The 13,774-nt window shown below is 37.9% G+C and overlaps 2 protein-coding genes across 5 annotated transcripts in view; one reads left to right on the forward strand and one right to left on the reverse strand.

The window, feature by feature from the left end:
- Arl13b (ADP ribosylation factor like GTPase 13B) overlaps positions 1-13,774 on the forward strand; it is a 62,012-nt gene that overhangs the window by 22,012 nt on the left and 26,226 nt on the right. The gene's annotated exons all lie outside the window — the stretch shown is intronic.
- Positions 4,599-5,627, reverse strand: Stx19 (syntaxin 19). The gene has a single exon (XM_026788175.1). The coding sequence runs from the start codon at positions 5,569-5,571 to the stop codon at positions 4,690-4,692; it is 882 nt and encodes a 293-aa protein (XP_026643976.1). The 5' UTR covers positions 5,572-5,627; the 3' UTR covers positions 4,599-4,689.

Here is a 13,774-nt window from a genome sequence, read left to right on the forward strand (position 1 = left end):
ATAAAGGTTCTATGGTGATATGCAAGATATTCGTCAGTATTGCTATAGGATAGGGTCATTTCAGGTTCCCTATCCTCAGCTGCCCAAGGAACTTTAAAGCTCATGAAGAAGAGATACTTGACAGTGTTGCTATGTAGGCATCAACACGTTGCCATGGACCTCCTGCTTTACTGTTTTCACCCCAGACCTTCAGTATTTTGAGGGTGAGACCTTTGGAATCAGACAGCCCTCAGGAGATGCCCTATCCCTCCTCCCCTACTGTTGTTTGCCTTCTTCCTCTTCCTTCCTTTGTTTCCTTGAGACAAGGTCTCACACTGTAGCCCATGCTGACGTGGAAGTCCCAGTAACCTTCCAGCCCAAGCTAGGGATCACAGGTGTGCAAGTACCGCACGGTCCGGAGAGTTACCGATTCTCTCTATGACTCTGCTTGTAAATGAGCAAGCGTGTGCCTGCCTGTGCCGACATGTGGATTCAGATAATGAAAGAGTGTCCCTACCATTCTGGAAATGGATTGGAATATTATTGCTGATGGTACAGTGCTTCAAACTGTTAGATGAATTCAAACCACTTAAACCAATTTAGTGGTGTTAACATGCACCCAAAAGACTTTAATTGTTCTTTTTTTAAATTTGTTATTTTTGACTTCTGTTTCCAGAGCCAGCAGATTTCTAATGTTGTTCCATCAACTCTTTCAATAATTAGTTTTCTCTTTCAGATAGTTATACTAAGAAAGATTGATCGTTTTACTTTGTATTAAGTGTGGAATAAAGTATACAAAATATTTAATTATCGAATAAATATATTGTCCTTGTTGCTTAGGTTAGGTTTATACTAAGCAATTGAGGACATAGACATAAGGTATTATTTGCCATAGCTATGATATGGCATTAGCCTAGGTGGAAATCAACACAGAAGCAACATAAAAGAACAAAATCAAGTCATTTGTAAGAAAATGGAAGCAAGTAGGTTTACCAGGCTAAGTGAAATTATCCGAGAGAGAAAGACAAATGTAACATTTTTTTCTCTTTTATATAGAATGTAGAATCTATGGAGGCTGGAGGGAGGCAAACTTGAGAATAGAAAGTAGCTACCATAGGAGTGTGAGAGACAGAGAAGGTGGATAAGACAAAACACAATAATGCACGTGCAGGAATGCCATGTTTGAACCAATTAATATGTATAACTCACTATGAAAAAGAATGTGGCAATGAAACAGAATATTATTAACGGCTTTTCAACAAGTCTGGGCTTCATTCTTACTTTATAAGCATGATAAAATACTAAGAACTTTTTGTACATCCATCTGGGCATAATTGAACGAATGCATACTAAATAGTTCTTAATAATCTAGTTTTCATGATAAATAATTTAAGAACAGCTGTAACCAAGTATACGTAAAGCTCTAAATAGAAACTTAAAAGGAACGGTGGAGGTGACAACTGTAATTATCCAGTCAGCTTTGGAGTTTTTCATCAGTCTTCTAGAGTCTTTTTCATATGCTACTTTAAGCATTTGAAGCTGGGACACGTGAAACATCTTTTCCCACAGTGATACTTGGTAACTAACAGGATAAAAAAAAAATCAATTTACATTTTTTAACTAAAATTACTTTGTAGTACTTCTTTTTTTTCTTTTTTTTTTATTAAGAAAGAAAAAAAAATTTCCGCCTCTTCCCAGCCTCCCACTCCTCCCCCTCCCCCCCTCCTCTCCCCCTCCCTCTCAAGTCTGAAGAGCAGTCAGGGTTTCCTGCCCTGTGGAAAGTCCAAAGTCCTCCCCCCTCCATCCTGGTCTAGGAAGGTGAACATCCAAACTGGCTAGGCCCCCACAAAGCCAGAACAAGAAGTAGGATCAAAACCCAGTGCCATTGTCCTTGGCTTCTCAGCAGCCTTCATTGTCCGCCATATTCAGAGAGTCCGGGTTTATCCCCTGCTTTTCCAGTCACAATCCAGCTGGCCTTGGTGAGCTCCCAATAGATCAGCCCCACTGTCTCCGTGGGTGGTTGCACCCTTCTTGGTCCTGACTTCCTTGCTCATCTTCTCCCTCTGTTCCTCATTGGGACTTTGGGAGCTCAGTCCAGTATTACCATCCCTGACTTCAAACTCTACTACAGAGCTACAGTATTGAAAACAGCTTGGTATTGGTATAAAAACAGAGAAGTCGACAAATGGAATCGCATAGAAGACCCAGATTTTAACCCACAAACCTATGAACACCTCATTTTCGATAAAGGAGCTAAAAGTATACAATGGAAGAAAGAAAGCATCTTTAACAAATGGTGCTGGCATAACTGGATGTCAACCTGTAGAAGAATGAAAATTGACCCATATCTATCACCATGCACAAAACTCAAGTCCAAATGGATCAAAGACCTCAATATCAGTCCAAGCACACGGAACCTGATAGAAGAGAAATTGGGAGGTACCCTACAACAGATGGGCACAGGCAATCGCTTCCTAGGTATAACCCCAGCAGCACAGACATTAAGGGCAACATTGAATAAATGGGACCTACTGAAACTGAGAAGCTTCTGTAAAGCAAAGGACACTGTCACTAAGACAAAAAGGCAACCCACTGACTGGGAGAAGATCTTCACCAACCCCGCAACTTTGTAGTACTTCTATCATAGTGTAACATGGCAATTTAATCCTTTCAAGTTCCCCAGCTTTCCCAGCACACACTTCTTGCATTGCACAGGTGTGGGAGAGCCACCACCCTGAGCAGACAGGGATCGTCACTTTCTCTGCCAGCATTCAATCTGCTGAGCATGGCGAGGTTAAAAACGCATTTGTGTCCTGGCAGAGATCACATGAAAGTTATTCCAATACGTTCAGATGGGCCCTGCATGCCCCCTGGTTATTCTCCTGCCATTTTCCAGGATGACTCAATTCTTCCCTCTGACCTGATTGTTTCATTCATCTTCTTGCTCCCTTAACTCTGCTCCTCTCAATTGATAACTTTGTCTTAAGGGTCTTTAAGGAAATTGTCACAGATGAATTCTCTCACTTTTTTTTTTCACCGCTCTGGCCAAGAGTTTAAACAGAACCCTCCAGTAAGGAGTCAGTCCTGAAGAGATGTGAAGGGCTTCACTCAAGGGCATCTGATACAGGAAACACAGAGCTGTGCTGAAGACAGTGACCCAGAAGAGGAGCTCACTCCAGATATTGCAAAGAGAAGGAATACTGCAAAGCCAAGGGTGGAATTGGGGGCTAATGAAGGTGCCATGGGTTGGAGCAGAAACACAGCCTTCCATATTATAAGGAGGGAGACGGTGTACGAGGGAAATGAGGTAACTGAGTAAATCTGAGAAAAGCACTCTTAGAGACCTCTGGATATTGTTTGCTCTTGCACAGGAAATCGATTGGAAATTCACATGCTAACACAGAAGCAAGGAACAAACAGATCTAGAAGATGGTGTTAAGTCCCAGCAGACACTTAAAGTAAGGGTGAGGAGATGCCACAGGTCATCAGGATTGCCTTGCTAGGGTGACTAGTCAGGGAAGGACTTTCTCAAAGGCAAGTATTTTATATCTTTGTTTGACAACAGTGGCAAATATTTACTGGAGAGAAATATTACTTCATAATAGCAATAGAAACAAAACAAACAAAAAAGTCACAAAGATGGCCATGGTGCTTTCATATATAGAGAACGGTAAGAGTTTTCCACTAACTGAAAACTGTATAAATAAATGAAGACACATCATATCTTCGAGTAGGAAGACTAATATCTTTATGTTGTCTGCCATCCACCCACCCACGAGAGACAACATTCCAGTGAAAATAAGATTGGTGATAGTAAGAACAGGTTTACTTTAGGCATAAGAAACAAAAGAGTATAGAACCTCTAGAGTGACCTGCTCCATTACAGAAAAGAACAGTGCAGCTGGGGCAAAATAAAAGACAAGGTTTAAAGAAAAAGATCAGAATGGGCTCAGTGGTGCATTCCTGTGTCATCCAAGCTCCCTGGAGGCTGTCAGGAGGATCATCTCAAAGTCGAAGACTGCTTAGGACTCGTCATTAATTCATACTTCATCACAAAGTGATGTCACATGTTCTAGAACACAGTTGCCTTTACTTTGACTTTGTCAAGCCTCTAATCTGTATTTAATTCAGTTTTTTTGGTCCATTTCCAAGTTCATAAAAACAGTCTTACCTCACTGTAAGTCTTATGCTTGACAGTCACCATTGTTAAGCATAGACAGATTCTTCATCAAGTCTATGAGTGGGTTTTTCCAGGACGTAATGATCATCAAGTTTACTCATCTATCTGAGGATAAAGACTTACTAGGCATTTTAGCTTCATTTTGATGGTCCTTGGCATCTGTTGAGACTTTGTTTTATACAACTCTTAATTACCAAAATATTCTCAACTAAGCCAGATTAGTCGTTACCACTTGTTTGAGTACTCATCTTAAGACTACAGAAATTAACAGTAGAACTCAATATTTTTCTAGAAATGTAAAATCTTTCAATTTAACTTTTTATAGTTAACCTGGAAATTTTAAGAAAAATGCTTGTCTTGTGTCACTGGCTTCAGCATTTCTGTAACTTAAAGGCAAATATTAAAGGGGAAAATGAGCTGTTAGCAGTGATAGTATGGGACTGGACTCATGAAATAAAGACAATCAAAACAAGGCTCTGAAATGTGGAAACCTTACTCCTAACCCCTGAGAAGCTTCTAAAATAGCATCTTTATTTGGAGCCACAGCATGGGCAGCAGCAACAGCACAGGGCCCTGCAGGGGTTTCTTCTTTTGTATTTGACAGCGAGTCCAAATTTCTCTTTGGTATTGATAACGTAATCTTTTGTGCTGGCCACCATTACTTGGATGTTGTTGATGCTTTCTCCTTGTTCCTCTACCAGAAGAGAGATCTGAATGAAAAGGTCCCGGAGGTCCTTCACTTGGTTCTCCAGACTCACAAGCTCTTTGTGTCTCTGTTCAATCTCTGAAAGCTGTGCTTTCGTGATGCTGGTTTCTGTGAGTAAGCTTTCGTTGAAAACTTCCCATTTTCCATGCTGAAGCATGTCGTTCACGTCTTCTTCAGACACTTCCTTTCCAGCTACTTCAAGCTGGCGGACAATGAATGTCTTGCACTTCTCTTGCTTTGAAGCTATTGTTTCATTGTATAGAAACATGCTTTGCTGAAAGTGGCGGAACATGGCGGCATACTGAGACTGAAGTATCCTTGTAACCACTGACGACGGACCGTTTTCAACCTCCGACTTTTTTACTTCTTTGACTAAGTCACCCAGTGCTCTGTTAATGTGTTCTGCTTGGATTTTGATCTCCTTTGCAATGGTCGAGTCTCGTTTAAGTAGGCTAAACCTTCTCATGGAAGCCACCAGACTTTTCTGTTGCTGTCCAAACCTTTGAACATCCTCAGCAAAGCTGTTAATAGTCTCCTGCAGTTTCTGGATCTCATGTAGGTGTCTGTCAGCTACTGGCTCTCTCTCATAAATAACAGCTTGCTGGACAAGCTCCCCTTGTTCCTCTGCTTCTGGAAACACCCGGCTATCCTGAGAGAGTTCGATTTCCTTGGTTTTCTGTTTTAATTCTTGAAGTCGGTCTTTCATCTTCCCTTGACTCCTAAAAAACAAAAATAATGAAATTGAACAAAGAAGTTGCTGTTTTTCCCCACTAGCTGTTGCTGTGAGATGCGTCTCTTAGCAAAAATTCTATTTTCTAACAGGAAATTTTAGAAATCGAGGAACATCAACAAGGCATGATGGCTCTTGCCTATAATCCCTGTAGCAAGACTGAGGTAAGAGTATAGCAAATTCGAGGCTATCCTAGGCCACAGGTGGAATTTGAGGCCACCCTGAACTACAGAGTCACAACTAAGGAAGAAAAGAAGAAGAATCAAAAATAATGTCCTCATAGAGATTACCAAAAAATAATAAATAGAGAAAGTAATGCGAGATAATTTAGGAATTACTTTGGATGATTGCTCCTGCTGCGCATCTCATATATTTGAGTATACTCACTGAGAAAGCAGCGCGGAGGATATAGTTGAACCTCAGATAAATTCATCCATATCATTATACTATCCACAACATGATTTTCTACTACAAATGTTTGACTGTACTTATTATTATAGATGTCCTTCCCTTATGTCATATTTAAAGTTGACATTTTCTGGGACTGGAGAGATGGGTCAGCAGTTGGGAGCACAGGCTGCTCTTGTAGAGGACTGTAGCTCCTTTCCCAGCATGCACATGGCAGTTCAACAACCGTATGTAACTCCACTTTTAGGAGGTCTGAAACCCTTTCCTCATTCCTGTGGGGACCAAGTGTACATGTGATACACATATGTGCATTCAGGCAAGACACTTAAAAATCTTTAAATACATACTCACTTTTTAAGATATGCATAATTAAAACTAACAATGTCAGAATAAATTCAATGTGGATTTTAAGCAATATATATATGTATATAAATATATAAGTAAAATGAGGTTTTGAGTTAGCATATTTTATATAGTCTTGTTTTCTCTCTTTTGCATGTATGAAAAATATTTTTGCTTTGACTATTCAGACTTCTCATTCTGTCAGTTGTTTCCAAGGACCCAAAACTCCGAGGACAAAATGTACAGGAGTTCATATTATGATAATTGTCAGATACTTGGGAACATGTTTATATACATTCTTATCCGAGAATGCTGATGTTACTTACATTTTTACCTAGTGCTCCTATTTGTCCATGGCATCACATAAAAGCTATTGTTAATAAACCATTATTTCCTTAATCCTTGAGTGTGTAAGGCACTTAATGCCTTTTGTAATTTTGAAAAGGTTGAGTGGCAATATAAACAGATCACTGCTCTCTAGACATTTTTTAAACATTGAATAGAGAAAGGCCTGGTAGGATGTGGTAGTGTGAGACTCACTGATTGGCATATTTCTACAGTTTTTTAAGTTAATGATTTGAATCTTCAATACACATACATATAGTTATCAGATATATTCATGATGCTTAGTGTAGTATCGTCTTTAGTCTCCTCAAGTGACACTGAGATTCAGAGACTAAAGTAACATCAAGCAAATGCTAAGTGTAAAAGTATTAAAGTAGACTTATAAGAAAGAATGTGAAATATCAAGTACTTAGGAAACTTCTTCACATCTGTAAAATAGAAGACTTTGTTTCACAGCCATTAACTATGACAATCATGCTTTTAATCTGAGCCACCAGAATAATAATCACCAGGATAATAGGCTAAGAAAGATACTTGTGTCACTTATAGCCTGTACAGACACTGCCTGGAAAACAGTGGGCAAATTCTGGGACTCTAGTGGGACCAACTAACAATGATGTTGTTTATGAGTTATGATGGTAACTCATAAATTAGAAATTCCCAAAAGAACATAGAAGGAGAAGACTAGAAAACCATATGAAGTGGAGAATAATTGAAATTAATTTAAGTCATTGTAAGAGATCTCTTTTACAATTATTTTCTGAAATGTGAAAATCTTTGTATACAACATGGTTAGACATAGCATTGTTCTAAAGCTTGTTGAGGGGAATTATATGGGAGGAGTATTAATGCAGATAAAGGAGACTTTGTAAGCAGGTGGAACTGTCCTGAGGTGAACTAGTTTATGAAGTTATAAAGAGATGCATAAGATCGTCTTATGTCTTATCAGACAATCAGGCAAGGCCATTGTGGAATATTCCTGTAACTTTGTAAAGGTGTATATTGCATTTGTTTAACTATGAAAGATGTGTTACTGTTTTGCCTTGCCTGCCTAAGGCACCTTATTGGTCTAATAAAAAGCTGAATAACTAATAAGTGGGGCTGGTGGGCAGAGAGAATATGTAGGAGGAGGAATCTAGGCTCCAGAGAGAAGAGAAAAGACAAGAGAATGAGGGAGAAAGAGAGGGAAATGAACAGGGCCATTTATCCAGGTACCCACCAGCAAGCTATACGTGGAGTTAAGACATACGGAATGAAAGAAAGTAAAATACTCCAAGGCAAAATATAGATGAAAAGAAACAAGTTAATTTAAATTGTAAGAGCTAGTGGGACAAGCATTAGATAAGGCTGAGTATTCATAACTAATAAGTCTGTGTATCAAGATTTGGGAGCTGGTTGTTGGCCCAAAAGAAAGCCTGCTACACAAGGACTTTAAGGAGATATTTGGGTTATGAGTTCTAAATATTGAGAAGTTAGACAAGGTGAATATAAATATTGGTGAAGAGACAAGGAGTATAGAGTCTCTACAGGAGATAAAATACCAAACCAATATAAAACTGATGTACTTAAAAAATATTTGTTTCTAATTATGTGCGTGTGTGTGTGTTTGAATGGAGGCTCGCATATGAGTAGAGGTGCCTATCGAGGCCAGAGGTGTTGGCTGCCGAGGAGCTGGAGTTAAAGGTGACTGTGGGATGCCTGATGCAGGTGCTAAGAATGGAACTCACGTTCTCTGCAGGGATGGTGCATGGTGTTAACTGCTGAACCATCTCTCCAGCCTGAGGCTGTTGTACATTCAGGACAATATTAATGCCTGTGTAGATAGAAACTAAGAGAAGGAAAATCAACAGGGGAAAGAAATCAGACAGGTAGATAGGAAGCAGATGGTAGTTGGGTTGTATGCGGGATAAGGTGTGTGAGTTTATCATAGATGCAGCAGGAAACACATGAAGAGCATATGTGGCATTGACATGAATTTTGCATTCCAAAGCTTGTTTTAACTTGTTTTGTATAGAATTGTTTCCCAGGGTCGCAGAATGGTTCGTGAGAGAGTTGAATAATAAAAACAGAGACAGAATACATGGTAATCATTAGAACATGTTTTTGAAGGTAGAAGCAATATGACTACAGCCACAGCTGACAAAATTAGTTTTTGAGACAGTGTCCAAAAAGTGTTTTACCTTTTATCCCTGGTTCTTTCTTTCCCACCCTCCCATAAGCTCCTGGCTTTTCATCTCCCCTACCTCTGAATATTGGGATACTTATAAAGTGAATATTGTCCACCATTATTTTTAATAATGGTACTAAATACTGTTGATTCCATTGGTTCTCCAGTCTGGATTTCTTTTAAAACCCCTGTCTGCTTGCTGAGTCCCATTAAGGTGTGTACATCTGAAATGATTGTTCACTGTCTCTGTGCCCAGATTGTTCTAGCTCAGTCAGTGGCACTCTGTTCTTTCAGTGACTCCAATCCAAAAGCTTGAGTCATTCTTGAGTGTTTTTTTTCAATATTTTATACCTTAGCTCATTTCCAAACAACAATAAATCTTCTCAGCCTTTCTTCCTTAGTGTGTTTGGAGCCAGCCACCTCTTCCAGTCTGGTCCAAGACATTAGTATCTCACTTGGATTACTGTCGTGGTCTCCTGAGTGTCGTTTCCTCCTTGACACCCTCTCACGGTCATCTTGTCTCATTACACATTTCAGTTCAACTCCACCACTGTGCCTGACGCTCCCCTGTGGTGACTCTCAGATTACAGATTTCAGTTCAACTCCACCACTGTGCCTGACACTCCCTGTGGTGACTCTCAGCGGAAAAGGCAGAACCCAGAAGTCGGAGGGAAGGAGTATTTAGGCACGCAGCAAGTGGATTCTTCTTGCCTATCCTCTTCTTCATTCTGTTTTCAACTTTCCTTGCGAGGAGTAATTTCTCTACCTTCTGATAAAGAAGTGAACAGCAATAATTTTCTATAATACATGTAGAAAACTTGTGAAATGAAAATTAGTCACAGAGGAATGTAAGATTAGATATTATTTTAGGAATGTAACTATGGATCTGTGTATCATGCATATCTCCAAGAAATATTTCTTACCTCTTTTCCATGGCTATAGAAAATAAAACAGAATGAATATATCGAATAATATTCAGACTGTTATTATTGATGTCCTCTATTAAAATGAAAACAGTAGTTTTGGTAAGAAAAGATTTCAATACTAAAGCAATTAATTGTATGTAAAAGATTTTGTAAGCCAGGCGGTGGTGGTGCACGCCTTTAATCCCAGCACTTGGGAGGCAGAGGCAGGCAGATCTCTGAGTTCGAGACCAGCCTGGTCTACAAGAGCTAGTTCCAGGACAGGCTCCAAAAAACCACAGAGAAACCACCCTGTAACTCATTTTTGTAGTTTTCCTTTTATTATATAATTAGTGGTGTAGTGTTGTACATATGTGCATGCTTGTGTGTGTGTGTGTGTGTGTGTGTCCTGTATGTGTCATAGCCCATGTGTAGAGGTTAGAGGACAAGTTCTGGAGCTGGGAGTTGTTTCCCTCTTTCTACTTCGTGCGTTACAAGGAGCTAAACTCAGGTCATTATTGACAGCAGTCACCTTTGCTTGTTAGCCATCTTACCAACACTGGCTGTTGGATTTTTGAGACAGGTCTTACTATTACATCCAGACTATCCTTGAACTCATAATCCTTTCTGCTTCTTCTTCCAAGCACTGAGGTTATAGATATGTATCAGCAGTTTCCCGTCTTTAATTATACTAATCAAGTTATGTCACATATTACATGTAATTATGGATTATAATTAATGACAGTTAATTAGAGTCAATATAACCCTTAATGCAATTTTTAAGAGTCTAAATCCTTAATTTCAAATTTTCAGAGTTACAGTGAAAAGATTATTAGCTTTGTAATAAATTTAATTATAATTCCTTGCAAAATTTAAATTTCATTTGTAAACAATTATACATAATTTTGTATAATGTATAATTTTGCCCAATAAGATATGGCACTGCAATGACTATTCCAAGCCTTGCGTTGAAGTTCGGAATGATTTTTGTTCACATTCATGTCTCTGTGTGTTCACGAGGGTTCTGGTCTCCAACTTGCTTACTTACATGGAGATGTCACTTCCACCTTTATGACTGTGGCCATCTCCATATCTAGTCAAGTCCTGGGCATTACAACACCTTCTCTAACATGTTTAGGATGGGATGACCCTTTCGTCTTTAAGAAGCTAGAAGCAAATTATTGGTGCCATGGACATGCTTTTTTTCAAGCTTTTTCCTCAAGTGTTAGTTGTTTTAGTAAGTGCAGAGGGGTGTGCAAATGCACATGTGTACATTCATGAATATGACAAAATACAAGTAAATATGCGAACATTTCTTTCTTTAGATCACTATGTTACTGATTTGAAAATGCAAACATGTAAATAGAATTAGGCTTCTTTTTGCTGCTGTATACCAGGGCATGCATATAAAGTAGATGATGTTTATGTGGTTAGCTATAATGTATATATGGTGTGCATCATTTTTGATGACTACTATATTGCCAGTTTATTTATTTGGAATATCTAACATATTTATGCTAAAGTTTCTTTTTATTATTGGGTTATTTTTCTTGGTAATAAATTCTTTTCTTTCAAGTGGCCATTAACATCTAGCTACTGTCTTGAAGGTAGACAAGTATATTTATTTTGTCTCTTGAGGTATTTTATTATGCGGGAATGCCTTTCTAAGTTACAGATTCAATCTAAGGTTGTTTGGTTGTTCCCACTAGAGCCATGGAATTTGTCCACCATTATCTGGGTAGTGTTTGTACAGGCTGTCTTCTGTTTTCCCTAGGTCATCCAGGAAATTCGGTTTTATTTCCTGTAATATCTAAACCCTAAATTCCAGCCTCTAAGATAGACTATTTTACTTTTGGTAGCCAATGTAGTTTTGTTTAACTTCTGCTCCTAACTGTGGATGTGTTCGCTCTTCATTTCTAGAGCCTCCTAGATTTTACTATTTTAAAAGCTGTTGGGATAGTTTTAAATTGGTATTTTTAAAGTTAAGTTTATATCAGATATCCTTCCATACTACACACAGAGGGGACCCCTTGTCAGATAACTGTCTACCTCGATGAAGATATAGGTGATGACCTTTACCGTGTTATCATATTTATAATCTCCCAATTTTTGTTTGTCCACGTAGAAATTCACTTATTTTAAGTACTCAGGTGCACTGAAATGCTGTCTGTGTGCATTTTTTAGCTGTTGGTGCTTATAGCTATATGTACAAGTGTTTCCAGTTTAATTTTGCATCCATAAATTAGAACTATGCATAGTAGAATTTAAATTTTGGCTACAGTTTACATAAGCATACAATAAGAAGTCATTGAATTGGTTAGGCTAGATGAAATTCATGAGCTCATTATTTTATGCAGTTTTCATAGTGTGGCAGTATTCTGTCTGTAGAAAATAGGATCATCAGTATGGTTAATTTACTACTGCACATTTTGAATTTGCTATGTGGTTTGAATTTCACCTATAATGTTTACTATACCAGTGAGTTTAAGGATGGTATTTTAGAAAAGAAAAAAGGATGGTTGATACATGCAATAATAACATGTCATAGTTCCTTGTGGGAAAGAGAGAAGTAAATAGGAGTAACTCAAAGGAACTCCCCAGACTGTTACAGAGAACGCAGATTCCTAGAGACAGTTGTGAATGTGCAATACCCAGAGTCATGGGACAGTGGTGGTGAACACCGCATTAGTAGCACTGTGGGGCTGAAACAGGCGCATATATGTGACCTCAAGGCCAGCCTAGGCTACAAGTGAGTTCCAGGACATCCAAGGCTACACAGTGAAGCCCTGTCTTGAAAACAAAAATAGCAATAATGATAATAATAATAGTAAATAAAAAGAATAATACATTTAAAATAAAAATACATGATGGGATACATGTTTAATATGCTTAGGGGTTTTTAAAGTAAATTCTCTGTAGTTACTATGTTAATAAGTAATAACATACTTCATACTTCATACTTCATACTTCAAGAAATATATTACGTTCTTGTATATAAAGGCAACTTTCAGCATTTTCTAGCTCAAAGTTAAAAGTGGGAGATCTTACTATATATATTTTCTAATCTTGAATTAACTGACATTTTCAGTAATGTATTCATTCAGTATTCTTTCTTTTGATTTGATGTAGATATGTTAGTTGTCTAGTTGAACTAAATAGTAAGATCGTAACTTTATTAAGAGTTAGTTGTTGGATATTTTTTAACTTTTACTTCTCTGATTCAGAGAAGTTGAATAGATATGAAATGGTCTTCATATTAAATTTTAAAGTGCATGCCTTAAAGAGGCATTGTTCGCACATTACATGGCTAACTTCGTATCTCCTTTGAAAGTACTTACGAAAGTCATAATGTTGATTTGAAATGAGTATTTATTAAAGTCACATATAGGAATAGCCATAACTTAGGAAATTCATCACATTTAAATGGCCCCAATTTATATATTAAGTTAAGTTGACCTAATAACTTGAAAAATCTATGATAAATTTTTAATTTAAGTACTTTGGGCATACTGTCTACAACATTAAAACGCTTGAGTGCTTTGATATTTTATAGTACTTCTTTCCAATGAAATCATTTTAAATTTTCTTCAAATCAGTTTTAGCATATCCTGGGAAATAACAATAGAGAAATTAATATTTTCTGTCAAATTGGACATAAAGTTCTGTTCAGAAATAAGTGTGAAAGTCCTAAGTCCTGTCTAAAATAAATATAGCGTTATTAATTTACTGTGTTTAAAAAAAGATTTTTAGATTTGTTTTCACAGAATCTGCTTCTCTAATGTTTCTAAAATGGGAAGTCGTTTTTTATAGAATTAGAGTAAGGATTTCGTCAAGCTTGGTAACTTGACCTCAAGCCTCTTCTGGTCATCATAGCCAGGACAGGTCAGCTGCTTGCAGCACTGTGCAAATCTAAAAAGTAAATTGAAGGACCTGCTGAACCATTCTTTCCTGTCATCTGTACCTGCATTTCAGTTTGTACATATTTCACCTTAAATAGTGCATGCACGCACACACA

This window comes from Microtus ochrogaster, chromosome 2 (assembly GCF_000317375.1).
Source record: "Microtus ochrogaster isolate Prairie Vole_2 chromosome 2, MicOch1.0, whole genome shotgun sequence".
Lineage (NCBI taxonomy): Eukaryota > Metazoa > Chordata > Mammalia > Rodentia > Cricetidae > Microtus > Microtus ochrogaster.